Source organism: Sciurus vulgaris (assembly GCF_902686455.1).
Source record: "Sciurus vulgaris genome assembly, chromosome: 17".
Lineage (NCBI taxonomy): Eukaryota > Metazoa > Chordata > Mammalia > Rodentia > Sciuridae > Sciurus > Sciurus vulgaris.
In genome coordinates this window covers 18823178-18838761 of record NC_136478.1, presented here as the reverse complement: position 1 = coordinate 18838761, position 15584 = coordinate 18823178, and the positions used below count along the sequence as shown (strand labels likewise).

The 15584-nt window shown below is 49.0% G+C and overlaps 1 protein-coding gene across 1 annotated transcript; it reads left to right on the top strand.

Moving 5' to 3' along the window:
- The first annotated feature begins 4068 nt into the window (after positions 1-4068).
- On the top strand, positions 4069-14693 carry LOC306648879 (cocaine esterase-like). Its single transcript, XM_079119302.1, has 12 exons — positions 4069-4213; positions 7400-7604; positions 8538-8679; positions 9291-9424; positions 9506-9764; positions 10156-10254; positions 10523-10663; positions 10760-10840; positions 11499-11643; positions 12052-12189; positions 13054-13126; positions 13574-14693. The coding sequence occupies exons 1-12, from the start codon at positions 4138-4140 to the stop codon at positions 13758-13760; spliced, it is 1680 nt and encodes a 559-aa protein (XP_078975428.1). The 5' UTR covers positions 4069-4137; the 3' UTR covers positions 13761-14693.
- The last annotated feature ends 891 nt before the right edge of the window (positions 14694-15584 follow it).

Below are 15584 nucleotides of genomic sequence, written 5' to 3'. Positions count from 1 at the left end.
ATCCAGCCCAACCACAGGGCACCATGGCTTTTAGGGTGGAAGATGAAGCTTGCCATGTTGCCCATCCTGGACACCAGGTGGCAGGCTAGGATCACAGTAAGCCTGGGCTGACTGGCTCTTTAGTCTCTTTGCAGTGCTTGGTGTGTGCGGACTAGTACATACTACTTTCACTGCAACCTGAAAACATTTGTTGTGCTCCTGCTGTAAACATGTCCCTGTATGATTCAGTTCTGAGCATGCACAGGTCACTTCCCAAACTGGGTCCTCAGAGTAGTTTTCAGACTTTCAGTAGGTTCAGTAGTTTTTTGCACGAACTTTCTTGTGGATAATTTCCATGAATTCAATTATTCCATTTTAGTTGCAAAGTTTGGTAAATTTGAGTAAATGTAGGAGACGGGTAACCAGCACCACTTCAGGTTTGGAATGCTTCTTAAGTGCCAAAATGTTCCCTGTGCCCATTTACAGTCCATCATCACCCTGATCTCAGCTCCCTGTCAACTGCCTGATTGCTTTCTGGTGCTGTAGATTGCATTTCTAGAATATCCTAGCAAAGGATCATTTGTGACTGACTGTGTCATTTGTATAATGATTTTGAGATTCAAGTGACAGTTCTTTCCTTTTATTGGGGAGTGGCCTTGCATGTACACATCTGCCACACTTTATCCATTTACCAGTTAATGCACTTCCGAGTGACTTCCATTTGTCCTTCTCCTCCCCTTCCTCCTTTTTTTCTTGTTAGTGGAGATTTCACCCATGGGCACTCTAAAATTGAGCTACACCCCATTCCCTTTTTACGTTTTATTTTGAGTTGGATCTCACTAACTTATCAGTCTGGCCTCCAACTTCCAATCTTCCTCCCTCAAACTCCTGAGTACCTGAGCTGCAAAGAGTGTACCACTACACCTGGCTTTGGCTATTTTTTTTAACCTTGATTTAGATTTATGTGGTGCTGAGAATTGAACCCAGGGCCTCATGCATGCTAGGTGAGCACTCTACCACTGAGCCACAAGCCCAGCCCCATGGTTTTGGCTATTTTAAATAAAACTTGTGTGGACATTTTCAGAAGTCACCTTGTGGACACATGTTTTCACTTATTTTCAGTGAAGTCCTAAGAGTAGAATCATTTGGACCATAGTAGAGAGAGAGTGTGGAACTTGTGGAATTTTTTTTTTTTTTTTTTTTTTTTTTTTTTTGGTGCACTACTGAGGATTTCACCCAGGGGTGTTTCAACACTGATTATATTCACCATCCTCTTTGTGTTCATTTATTTTTTTATTTTGAGACAGGGTCTCCCTAAGTTGCTGAGGGCCTTACTAAGTTTCTAAGACTGGCCTCAAACTTGCAATTCTCCTGTCTCTGCCTCCCATGTCGCTGGGATTATAGGCATGCTCCACTGCTCCCAGCGCTATGTTGTACTTTTGAGGAAAATGTCTAACTATCTTTGAAAATAACTATATCATTTTTCATCCCATCAACCAATTATGCAGGTGACAAATTGTTATGGTTTGTATGTGAAGTGTCCCCCCAAACCTCACATGTGAGACAATGCAGGAAGGTGCAGAGAGGAAATGATTGGCTTGTAAAAGTCTTAACCCAGTCAGTGAAATTACCCCTGATGGGATTAATTGAAGTGGAAGGGTGTGGCTGGAGGAGGTGGGAATGGGGCTTGGCTTTCGGGTTATATGTTTTGTATCAAAAGAGTGAAGACTCCCTCTCTCTCCTTCCTCATGTTGTGAGCTGCTTCCCTTTGCCACACTTTTTCGCCATGATGTTCTGCCTCACCTCGAGCACCAAGGAATGGAGCCAACTTTCTATGGACTAAGACTTCTGAAACCATGAGCCCTCAAATAAATCTTCCTGTTCTTAATTGTACTGGTCAGATCATTTAGTCGCAGCAGCAAAATAACTGACTAAAACGCAGATGTTCCATATTCCCACCCAAACTTACTTTTACGGGTCTTAAACAGGATTAGATTGAATGGGTGTATGATGGTGATTTGTCTTTGCAGGTATTTTCCTGGATTTTTGCCTTCTGCTTCCATCTTCCTCTCTGTGTCTCTGTATCTATGTGTCTATGTGTCTGTGTGTCTATTTCTCTCTCTCTCTCTCTCTCTCTCTCTCTCTCTCTCTCTCTCTCTCTCTCTCTCTCTCTCTCTCTCTCTCTCTCTCTCTCTTTCTCTAGATCATTATACATATGTAACTTTTCCATGCCCATCCCACCCCACACATGCCGAAATGCTCTGAAGACTCTTCTGCATTCCACATTACTTCGTTACTTTATTACTGTTACTTTGGGACATTCATCAAATGGTAGATAGCAATCTCAAGGTTAGGAAGGAGCACTGTGTTGTCCAGTTGACATAAAAGAGCTAATAACATGACTATGAAGTGGGAGAAGATGGGACTCTCTCAACCTCCATAGCCCCAGCTATGAATTGGGTCAGAGGAGTAAAGACAGACAGACCATATGCCTGGACGGGAGCTGGGACAGTGGCTTGGATCACAGTGCATTGAATGGAAAACTTTGAATCAACAACACACCTTGCTGTTTAGGTAGAAGTATGGAGAAGCCCTGGACTCAGCCAACTGGGAATATTATCACTCCTAGAAAGACACCAATAAAGGACACTTGCCACCCTGGGCTGTAAGAACCCAAACCCATTGGGGGCTACAATGAAGAAGCTACATCCTGTTGTCAGTGGGAACTGAAGGCCATCTGAGGTGGAGCCCCACATCCTTTCCTCCAGGAAGTCAGGCAGAGCAGGTGTTCCCATGTCCTGCTGTATTTGCAATATCCTTGCAGGATTGGAGAAGTTTTGAAAACTCCTGGGAATGGGCCTGTCTCCCCAGCAGGACCATAGGTCAAAGAGATCGCTATAAGATCCTCAGTGCAGGAACCAGAAAGTTCTCCAAATGTTGGTCAAGCGCATAAATGACTACAAACTCAGTCTCACAGGGAGCTGTCCTCAGGGAAGCCACAGGTTAGGAGTAGAGCAAGTAGGTGGAGGTGGGTTCTTAAGAAGTGTCCTAGTCGAAGTCTCCACTGTGTTTCAATAGGACAGCAAGGACCGAAAAGGGACAGGTCTACACAGACCCTCAGACCAGGACTATAAGAACATCAAAGGGAACTCAGTACTCTCTGAATCCTGAGAGCAAGAAGGACTTTTCAGTAGCAAGGGCACAATCACACCTCCCAACTCCCTCAAGCAGTCCCGTTCAAGGTGTTCATTTCTCCTCCTGTGGGAATCTTCATCCTGCACCCCGTCAGAGGAGCCCTCCTGGCTCCTCTGGTTACACCTGTCTGCTCCCTCTTATCCACCCCCAACACCCTCACGGGGCAGTGTTATGGTTTAGATATGGTTTAGGAGTCCCCCAAAAGCTCATGTGTCAGACAATACAAGAAAGTTTAGAGGTGAAGTGATTGGGTTCTGAGAGCCTTAACTGAATCATTGAATTAATCGCCTGATGGGGATTAACTGGATGGTAACTGTAGTCAGGTAGGGTGAAGCTGGAGGAGGTGGGTCATTGGGGTGTATATTTTGTCTGTGTTGAGGGAAACGCTCTCTCTCTCTCTCTCTCTCTCTCTCTCTCTCTCTCTTTCTCTCTCTCTCTGTTTCCTGGTATGATGTCTTGAGCTGCTCTCCTCCACTACACACTTCCGCCATGATGTTAAGCTTCACCTTGAGCCCCAAGGAACGGAGCCAGCTTTCTGGCTCTGACATCTCTGAAACCATGAGCCCCCAGATACACTTTGCCTCTCTGTGTTGTTCCTGTGCGTTCTTTTGGTCACAGTAGTGAAAAAACATTTTGACTAAAAGAGCCAGTGACTACTAGCAGTGAATTAGTGACTCCAGGGGTGAGGAGTGGGTTCCTGGGACCTCAGAGCAGCTGCAGTGGCTGTGCAGCAACTTGGGAGCTGACAGAGTGGCTCAGCCCAGCCCTGCCCACTGTGCACTGGCCCTGTGACCCCTGCAGGTTCATAGTAGCTCTCCCACAATGCCCACCTTGCAAGGCGTCACTCATTACCCCGCCTCAACCCTGCAGGGTCCAAACTCCACCTGGGCCCAGGCCCTACTCTGCAGTGACCTCTGCAGCAGATCAATTGCAGCAGGGCAGAAACAGCCCTGGGAGCTGACCATGTGGCCGCACAGACCTCATGAGCGGCTGGGCATCATGGCCTGTGGGCTCCTGCTACTCCTCCTCCAAGGCCACGGTGAGGCTCCCATCATGATTTGGGGGGTCAGAATCCGGGATCCCATCAGCCATAGGGTGTGGAGCAGAGACTGAGGCTGCAGGAGGGAAGGGGCCAGGGGGCCGGGGGATGGGGGAAATAACAGAGGACAGTGGGGAATATGAGGCCACCCCAGCTCCCCCAAAGGCCCCGGGTGGCCTCCCTGAAGGGCAGAGATGGTCAGACTACCAGAGGACACCAACACCAAGGAGAGGGCAGACCTTGAAGGGATTCTGAGGAACCCAGAAAAGCAAGGCCAACTTGGCTGTCTCTGGATGAGGAACTCAGGACCTCGAGTCTGTGCTGTGCTGGAGCTTGAGCTGCCAACGGGGAGAAAACCCAGCAACTTAATCATACCTAAGTGCTGCCATTGGCCCTAGGTCATGCCATCCTAAAGGGGACCTGAGATGTCACTGGGTTCCTCTTACCTTACTCGCCTGACCTGAAGCAAGGGCATGGGTTGACCATTAGGGCAAAGGTAATGGGGTTGTGAGCCTACAGGCAGCATCCAGGCCCTAATCAGAAGTTAGGCAAGGTTGGCAGGATGCCTGGGCTGTCCTTGGACCTTGATCCTCTCACCTAAAAGGCTTCTACTGTGGCGCCGACCTTATCTGCTGCTACGTTCCCCCAATCTGCCCTGAAGGAGTCCCCACTCCCTTCTCCCCATGGCACACCCCCAGAGTGTGTTCCTCTCTTCCCTGCTGTTGACCAGGCTCCTCTCAAAAGTCACTCGGATTTCCAGACAAGAAGAGCTGCCCAACCTCACCCATGGCTGCCATTTTAAATATTGTTTTGGCATCACCCATTCAGAAATAATCATTAATAACTCATAAGAGAGCATAGATTTGGGTTCCGCTGTCTTCTGCCCCACCCAGTCCTGGCTCCTTCACAGGAACCATCAAGGCCTCAGCATCTTACACACAGTGCCCACGACTTTATGGTGTGTGTGTTTCTGTGTGTATCTGTCTGTCTGTGTGTGTGTAATATGTACATTTTTTTTTCCTCATGTTTGGTTTCTACCTAAATAATCACAAACTCACCCACTTTCTGGTACCATGCCTTCCCACTTCCGAACAAAGGAGTCACCTCACAGTCTTACATGATACAGCTTCCTCTACCTTTTAGTGGAAAAGGATAATGTACCGTTGATCTAACAAGGCTCTAATCAGGGACATTTTTGCAGACTTTGTCCATTGTTGTCACAACACAAATCTGAGCCATCTGTGATTGCTGTCTGCAGTAAATTCCAGGAAGAGAGATTTTGCCCAGCAAGGAATTATGTGTAGGTAGCATGTTCCCGGGAAGAGGAGCAACGGCCCTACTCCCTCATTTAATCATACTAGACTGAACCTAGGGTTGCTTGACCACTGAGCCACCTCCCCAGCCCTTTTTATTGTATGTTGAGACAGGATCTCCCTAAGGTGCTTAGGGTCTTGTGAATTTGCTGAGGCTGGTTTCAAACTCGGAATCCTCCTGCCTCAGCCTCCTGAGCCACTGGGGATTACAGACATGTGCCACCACACCTGGCACAAAGAACGTGCCTTTTGACTTGGAGCATGGCTTAGTTCAATTTTGGGTGCTAAAACAATACAACTGACCTGACCCTGTATGATGCATAAAAGAAAAAGATTTATTTAACTCACAGTAATAGAGTCTGAAAATGTCTGCTCAGGTGCCCTTCTCTGCTTGGCCTTCCAGCTGTGTCACAACATGGCAATGGCATGACACTGTAGGACCTGGTGGGAGAGAGATCACATGGTGAGAGAGGAAGCCAGTAGACAGGGAAGAGGCACACATGCTCTTTTATAAAAACTCACACTCACCTCAAAGGAATTAATCCACCCTGTGAGATCTAATTCACTCTGAAAGACTAGCATTAATCCCTTCACAGGACAGTCCTAAGTCAATCATTAAACTCTCCTTCTGACAGCTACCACATCCTTGGGGACCAGTCACTCACAAAATAAGCCCTTGGCTGGTAAACCACATCCAAACCAGAGCATGGTGCCCCTGCCACACAAGGTTCACATCTTTCTTTCAAATACAAAATGCATTCATTTCATGCCTCCAGTCCTAAAAGACTTGAATCATTTCAGCAGGACTCAAAAGTCCAAAGGCCCAAGTCCTATCTGAAAAAAACTACTTCCAACAAGTTCCATGGTTTCAATATACAATGTAGAAAAGGCACAGGGCAAATAGCTGCCAGCACACAGAGCACTGGAGAACAAAACACATCCAACACATCGCAGAAAGTCGTTGGTAGATTGCCCTCTCTGCTGCCAAGCCTAGCCTCAACCACAGCAGTTGACACATATTGAGGCATTAGGATCCACTCTGGGTAGGACACCTCCCTGTGCCATGAGACACAGGTAGGACTGGGATGTGACTGACCAAAAGCTGCATGGCGCAGAGGGATGAGCCTTATAGGAGTCAGAAAGTAAAGGTAACCAATGTGCCCATCAGCCACTTTCAACAAGGATCAGGACCGGCACCACCTAGACTATGTGAAATGCACCCTGACCTTTGCACCATCATTTGAAAGAAACCCCAGTCATCACATCAGGACTAAATGTTTCATCAGTTCCTATGAAAAAAAGAAAGATTGACATAGGTACTCATATGGTATTGAACATAGGTAGGTAGATAAGGCAGTTCCACACACTGTAAGTTTTCACAATAATTAAATATCTACTCAGTGTTCTAATTTATTACATGATGAGACTAATACAGGGTCTCTTCTGAAAATCAAGATTCAAATAAGGTTCATAATTTGCAAATAGGTAGATTTTGACACCAACTTTGAAAAATAATTACTGCGCCATGCATTCCTCCTACTTGATGACACATTTGAGTGGTTTTGTGCTTACACCTCAATGTAAGCACAAGCAAGTCCACCTCTTTCCCCTCAATGTAAACCGAACCCCACCTTACACACCCCCCAGGCTGCTCTCTGTGTCTGTGGATAAATTAATTCTGGCTGTGTCATCAGAATAGAATCAGGAGGCAGTGGTGGAGGGTCACAGTGGGACAGGCAAAAGTTTCTGAAGTGAATGTTTGCAGATCAAGGTCCTCCACAAGCCAGAGCTGAGGAGGACCAACCAGGCCTCAGTACTGTAGGCCAGCAGCTAACTGGGAGAACCAACCTGAAGTGCATCTCTCTGCCCACAGGCCAGGACTCAGTCAGCCCCATCCGGACCACCCACACCGGGCAAGTGCGGGGCAGCCTCGTCCACGTGAAGGGCACCGATGTGGGAGTTCACACCTTCCTGGGAATTCCCTTTGCCAAGCCACCTCTAGGACCACTGCGCTTTGCCGCCCCTGAGCCCCCTGAACCTTGGAGTGGTGTGAGGGATGGGACCTCCCACCCAGCCATGTAAGCTCTGCTGGGGTTCAGGAAACCTCAGGGCCTGGGGTGGGCATGGGTACTCTGAGCTCTGGCCAGGCTGCAGTGGTTCCTTCATCTGAACTGCCCAGGCACTTTTCCCTCTGCATTGAGAAGATTTTCACATGCATTTTTCCAAAGAGCATGCTGAGGCTCAGAGAGTGGAAGTTGCTAACTGGCCCAGGCTCCCATCTCAGGCCTTGGCACCCAGAGGGAATTAGTTACAGAGATTACATTTGTCCCAGATCCTGTTATGCCAGATATTCTCTGCAACCAGGGGACAAGTGTTAGGGAGAGGTTCAGATTGGCTCTAAGAACCTATAAAACACCCTGACTCCATCAGTACATACTGTAGATCCCTGAGGAGGAGAGCAGTGGTGTCTCCTTGGGGAACCCACCTTCTACAGTCACTAGGCCAACCCCCAGGGCCAGGGCCAGGTGCCAGTGGCCAAGGAAGATGTGCATGTGATTACAGCCAGAGCCTCTGTGGGAGGGATGCGCTTCCCTGAGAGTCTGGACTTGGGCTGGGAGTTGTCCCACTATGTTCTATGGGAAACTCACCTCTACCCATTCATGCACAGCACCACCCCTGTGGGGACACCTATGACAGGGAAAAGTGGTAAATGTCAACACATGCAGTCAGTGTTTCCCAGACAGGCCCCAAGAGTCCTGACTTCAGAGGCTCAGGAGGAGTGGGATGCAAGTGCTCAACAACCTCAAAGCCTCCCTGGTGGTCTGGACTCCATCCCAGCTTCCCCCAAGCCTGGGCTTGCAACATGGTGGGAAGTTAGAGAGGAAAGAAGTATGAGCAGGGCACCAGGTGGAACTGGGACCCGGAGTGATCTTGGAGGAAATCTGAAGCCAAGCCTGCTTTTGACCATTGCTCAGACACTGGGTTGATTGTCTACCATGGTTGATCACCAGGTGTCTGCAGGACACCAAAGCAATGAATACACAGTCTCTGAAGCTGCTGAATCTGACCCTACCTTCCATCCCCATGTCGGAGGACTGCCTGCTCCTCAGCATCTACACGCCTGCCCATGCCCGTGAGGGCTCTAACCTGCCTGTGAGTGTCAGGCTGTCACTGCCTGGGAGTGGAAGTACATTTGTTCTGTAAGTTTAGAGAGAACAAGATCTGCTTGGGACCACCACAGTATGGACAATGGTGAGAAACCTCTTACTATCAGGTCCAAGAAGGCCCCTATGCCAGTGGGCAAGCTGGTGCTGAAAGGGTCCTGGCTATGCCCAGAGGTCAGAGACTGTGACCATGGGATGCACACTGGACTCATTCAACTAAGTTGTTCCCAGGGGACCCACTTTGGTATGCAAGGACGACACTAAGTCACAAAAAATGATAGTGGCAGATTGTTTTGAGCTCTTCTGCAGAACAAATTTGATTAATGTTACTTGGAAATTCCAAGGAGACACCCCCTTTATTTATACTTTGCAAAAGATTCAGGAAGTAATAGATCCAGGCTTTGATACATAGGGTGGACCTCAAAGTATGGGAGACCAGGATTAATGACTGAACTTGGGTCATTCACCCATGACCCAGGTCTGCTGGATTTTTATCTGTGTGGGTAGCTGCACAAGCCAAAGCTGTGTTTAGTCTTTAGGGCAGCCCAGGAGAGGTTTGGGCTGGGTGGGAACCATGTGGTATGCCTCTTGATTTCCCAGGTTATGGTATGGATCCATGGTGGTGCACTAGTTATAGGCATGGCATCCATGTATGATGGTTCCAGTCTGGCAGCCTTTGAGGATGTGGTGGTGGTCACTATCCAGTACCGTCTGGGTGTTCTGGGTTTCTTCAGGTAAGTCTGGGGCTGGGATGGTCCACAGGGGCTGAACAGAAGGAGAACTATCCAGTGATCACTGTGCTTGCTATTTCTCAGCACTGGAGACCAGCATGCCACTGGCAACTGGGGCTACCTGGACCAAGTGGCTGCCCTTCGCTGGGTCCAGCAGAATATTGCCCACTTTGGAGGCAATCCTGATCTTGTGACCATTTTTGGCGAGTCTGCTGGTGGCACTAGTGTGTCCTCACTTGTGGTGTCTCCAGTGTCCCGAGGACTCTTCCATGGTGCCATCATGGAGAGCGGGGTGGCCCTGCTTCCCAGCCTTATAACCAGCTCATCTGAGGTGGTTTCCACAGTGAGTGCCCTCAACCACCAAACCCAGACTCTCACTTTCAGAGCCTCTGCTACACTTTCTGTTCACTGAGGACAACAACAGTTGAGGATCCTTGGCAACTGCCATGGAATTGCTGAGGGGTTCAAGGGTCAGAATCCAAACACCTCTACCTCACAGTGGTTGAGTTTGTTCTATGCTCTGCAAAGCTGCACCCTGAACCGTGTAAGCAGGTCTGATGGCTCCTATGACTGACAGCTGAGCTTCAGGGAAGGTGGAACAATTTCACACCTGCAGCAATCCACACACAGTAACTTTTGAATATTGGTGGTGCCTGCCCTTGGTTGGGATCTTGGGCAACACCCCCACTCACCACCTGGAGGGATGATCCAGACCCTGCCTGGTCCCTTTGCAGATGGTGGCCAACCTGTCTGCCTGTGGGCAGGTCAAGTCAGAGGCTCTGGTGAGCTGCCTGCGGGGCAAGAGTGAAGAGGAAATGCTGGCTATTACCAAGGTCAGGCTGAATGGTCATGGGTGTGGATGAAAGATGTGTGATAGCCTGTGGGGCAGAATGACTTGGGTGCCCTTCCAACTCCCTGGAGCAGTTACTTTGCCTCCATCCCCAGGTATCCTGGAAAGGAGTCCTAGGTATAGTAAGCCAGGAGTAGGATTTCCTAGGGCAGTTATTAGTATCCAGGACAGACAGGAGTGAAAGGCACTGAGAAAACATCAAAAATTGTCTAGGACCTGACTCTGCTTTGTGACTTTGAATGCTTCCTCAGGCCTTCAAGACTATTGCTGGTGTGGTAGATGGGGTCTTCCTGCCCAGGCACCCCCAGGAGCTTCTGACTTCTGCTGATTTTCAACCTGTCCCCAGCATCATTGGTGTCAACAATGATGAGTATGGCTGGGTCATTCCCTCGGTGAGACATAGCTCTGAGTCCCTAGGTGTATGGAGAGCACATCCTAAAGTCCCTGGCCTATTTGAACCATAACACACACTCGCCCCTACCCCACAGAGCATGGGCACTGTTGACATCCAGAAGGAAATAGACAGAAAGACTGTGCAGGGTGTTCTGCAGAGAACAGCAGCACAGATGGTGAGTCTCTTGGGATCCTGCCAAAAAGGGAGAGGTACTGAGCAAGGTGAAGGTGCCTATAATCCCAGTGACTCAGAAGACTGAAACAGGAGGACCTCAAGTTCAATGCCAGCCTTGAGCAACTTAGTGAGACCCTATGTCAAAATAAAAAAATTAAAAGGAGGGCTAGGTGCCAGCGTATACACCTTAATCCCAGTAGCTTGGGAGGCTGAAGCAGGAGGACCATGATTCAACAACAGACTCAGCAACTTATCAAGACACTAAGCAACTCAGTGAGACCTGTCTCTAAGTAAAATCCAATAAAGGGCTGGGGATGTGTCTCAGTGGTAAGGGGTTCTATCCCTGGTACCAAAACATAAATGAATAAATAAATAAATAAATGGACTGGGGTTATAGTTCAGTGTAAAGCATTCAATCCTTTGTACAAAAAAAAAAAAAAAAAAAAAAAAGTGATAGGATACCCCTGGATATCCTTCCCATAGAGCAACTCCCAGCAACAAAGGTTGAACTCTGTGCATTTGTGGGTGGAATCACCCCACAGCTTGACAGCTCTGCCCTATGTCCTGACCCATCCCAGATCCCTCTCTCCACCCTCAAGCTACTACATCCCTTGTCCAGCACCTGCCTGACAGGACTTCTCCTGATCCCCCTGGGATAGATGCTGCCTGCTGAATTTGGTGACCTGTTGATGGAGGAGTACATGGGGGACAATGAGGACCCCAATACTCTTCAATGCCAGTTCCAGGAAATGATGGGGGACTTCATGTTTGTGATCCCTGCACTCCAAGTAGCACATTTTCAGCGTGAGTATATCTGTACCTGACTCCTGATGGCTTAGGGAGCAGCTCAGAGCTCTGGGTCCCAGGAGGATTGTGATGCCCAGGTCCTGAACTATGTCTTTATTAGGCCCCTGGTGCCAGCACTAAGTGCCCTCATCTTGGTAAGACCTCAGGAAGAGTGTAAGCAACTCCCCTCTTTTATAGGTGAGGAAACTGACTTAGTGACCGGCTCAAAACCACACAGCTAGAAAGGTCAAGGCCATGATCAATTGAAGGCCCTTCCCATGGCCTGAATTCCATCCTGGGGCTGCCCAATCCACTGTCCAGGTTGAAGTCAGCCTTGGACCTGTGTATTTTGTCACCAACAGTGACTCAGAAGAGAACTCCAGTGACGGGATCACCCTGTCACTGCCTGATCACCCCATTCCCCAGGTTCCCATGCCCCTGTCTACTTCTACGAGTTCCAGCATCGGCCCAACTACTTTAAGGACATCAAGCCACCCCACGTGAAGGCTGACCATGGTGACGAGATTCTCTTTCTCTTCAGATCCTTTTTCTGGGGCAATCAAGGTGAGTCTTTGTTCTCTAGGAACTGTGTCCCAGTGGCATCCACACAAGGAAACTGAGTCTCAGAGAGAGGGTATGATCAGGTGTTCACCATCTCACAGCTGAAAGGTGTCCCTGGATTAGAATCTGAGCCCTTCCCACTCCAGTCTGTGCTCCCTCAAGCTGCCCACCCCAACCATGGTGTCCAGAGTGTGTGCAGAGGAAGGCATTTAAATCCATATTTGTTTCTTAGATGACTTCAGAGGTTGAGAAGAAAAAGGGGCCTTCTGGATTGGGGAGGCCTGGGTCAATTCAGCAAGGAGCTGGAATGAGTAAGGGCAAGTTGGACTAGGGGAGGGGCTGTCCCCCAGGGCTACTGGGATAGGGCAGGTATATTCAGCTTTCTGTGACAAAATACCTGAGATATTCTACTTCAAGGAGGAAAGTTTTATTCTGGCTCACAATTTCAACAATTTCAATTCATGGTCACTTGATTCCATTGGTTCTGAGTCTGTGGTGACGCAGGACATCATGGCAGGGAGTTAGTAGTGGAGCAGAGCTGCTCACATCATGGCAGTCAGGAGGAGAGAGAATGAAATAGACACAGGGACCAGGGACAAAATATACCTTTAAAGGCATGCCCCCAGTGACCCACCTCTTCAACTAGGTCCCATCCACAGTGTTGACAACACCTCCCAACAGTGCAACCCACTGGGGGCAAAGCCTTCAACACATGGGCCAGCGGCACACTTCAGATCCAAACTCTAACAGAAGGGACCCAGTCCTCAGATCCATTCAGTCTACTGCTGGGGTGGTGAGTGTGGCAAGGAGTGGGCAGCTGGATGGGCTTCACCAGCACCTGGACCCTTGTCTTCCTCCTCCCCACAGTTGAGCTCACTGAGGAGGAGGAGCTGCTGAGCAGGAGGATGATGAAGTACTGGGCCAACTTTGCTCGAAATGGGTGAGGACACCTGCACCCCTCAGCCTCCCCAGGGGGAATTGGGTCCTCCCCTGCTCCCCTTGTCTGAGGTGACCTCATTAGCACACATGTGTCCTTAATCACATCCTAGCCCTCTCTCCAACCTGAAGACCTGCTCTGAAAGACGGTGCTCTGTGGGTGCTCGTCACTGGTCTCTTCTCACTGTGGCCAGGATTTTCAGCCATAGTGCTGGGTTACCATGGCAGCCAGCCTCTGACAGGGAAGGGCACAACAGGCCAGGTTGCCCTGCCCTGTGGGGAACCACACTAGTGAGAGGTCATTACTTCCCTACAAGGGGATACCTCTACCCATTCTCAAACCCCTGCCCCCCTGGCTGCCTGGCCTGTCCCAAACAGGGTTGGTCAAGTCAGAACTCAGCAGAGCTCAGATTGACCCTTGCCCTGCCCTGTTGGGAGGGCATGTGCACAGGAACCCTAATGGAGAAGACCTACCCCACTGGCCGCTGTTTGACCAGGATGGGCAGTACCTGCAATTGGACATCCAACCTACTGTGGGCCGGGCTCTAAAGGCCCACAGGCTGCAGTTCTGGACCAAGACCCTTCCTCAGAAGATCCAAGATTTAAAGGGAATTAAGGTGAAGCGCACGAAGCTGTAGCTCCCTGTGTCAGAGAGGGAGGGATGGCTTAAATGCAGGTGGGTCTGCCTGTGCTGCCCACGCATGTCCACCCCGCAGCCAGGGTTGACCCCCTCATTCACATAGTCATTCATCCACTCTTCATTCATCCATTCAGCCAACACTGATGAAGAACTCATCTCATGATGATCATTGCCCAGCTGCCATGGGTACTTCTTGTTAGATACACTCAGTAAATCCCCCAGGAAGCTGTGGATGGGTAAGCCCAGTGGATGCCCACCTTCCTCCATACCCCACTGAACTTCACCCTCCTTCCCTGCACCCTCTGCCTCCTCTCCTCCCAGTTTCCAGTCTCCCACTTTGAGAGAGATATTTTAGGAAGCGGTGCTGACCTAAGTTTCACAAACTCTTGCCCACCTCTCAGCAAGTACCCCATGTTCTCGTATCTGAGGGAGACCAAGAGAAAACCTGTACATCAGAAGCCCATCAGGCTGCTGTAAAACAAAAAAAAAGTATAATCTAGCTAGGCACAGTGGCACATACCCATAATCCCAGCTACTTGGGAGGCTGAGGGAGAAGAATTCACATATGCAAGTCCAGACTGGGCAACTTGGGGAGACCCCAGCTCAAAATAAAATATAAAGGGTCTCGGATGTAGCTCAGTGGTAGAGTGTTTGCCTATCATGTGGAAGGCCCGGGTTTAATCACTGTACCACCATCAAAATATAAACAAATAAACACAATAAACTGGGTATCTCATAAACAGTGGAAATTTCCTGCTCTTTGTGTTAGCAACTGACAAATTCAGAATCAAATTGTCAGTAGATTTGTTGTCTGGGAAGATCTTGCTTTGATTTCTAGATGGTACCTTCTCACTGTATCCTTGCTTGGCAGAAGGAGTGAACAAGCTCTCTTGTCCTCTTTTATACAGTTACTAAACTGGCTCCCCTCCCAGTGATTTATCACATTCCGTCTGGCTCTCTTTTTTTCTTTTTAAATCAAGCCCAATGTGTAGACTGATTTTATTATTTATGGCAATTTGCGTGTGTGTGTGTGTGAGAGAGAGAGAGAATCCAGGGCTTTGTGCATACTAGGCAAGCACTCTACCAACCGAGCTATAACCGCAGCCCACGGAGACTACCTTTCAATGTATGAATTTGCAGGACACAAACTTTCAGGCCAAGCACTTAGAGTTCCCACATCTTAGCCACCTAGATGACAAACAGAATCATATCCCTGAGCCTTCCTGGAGATTAATGTTATTTCTCATTAACATTTAATTCTACCCACACACCATCTATTTCTGTCCCAAGGAGGTGACTGATTCCAGACTTGCAAGAAGCAAGCATGGGATTTTCTACTGGCTTCTGGAAGCTGGGCCAGCTGGCATGTCCAGGAGAGCCAGGTGGGGTCCTCTGGGTCCTGTCTCCTGACATTGGTTCTTGCTCTCTGGATCTGCACGCTCTGAGCCCCACACTGACATGGTCATAACACACTTGGGAAGATGTTATCTGTGGGGTGTGTCCTGGAAGAGGCCCTCCAAGGGGCTCAGGAGGTCCAGACACAACAGAAAAGATTCTTGTTCCCTGGCTGCCTGAGGAGCCTCTCCATCCAGAATCTTTCAGAATCCCCCTGCAGCCTCCTGACCATCCACAACCTACTATGGCATCCACGTGACTGACTTGCCCTCTCACCTCAATCTTGTCCTTAACTTTTCTGGACCCTCCAATAAAAATCCTCTCATCTTTTATCTCAGCAATCAAAGGTGCCAAATTAAGCTCAATATGCACCTTTGTTTCTCTGAAGCATTTTCTCTCTGTCATGGAAAGGCTGTGTCCCTTACTC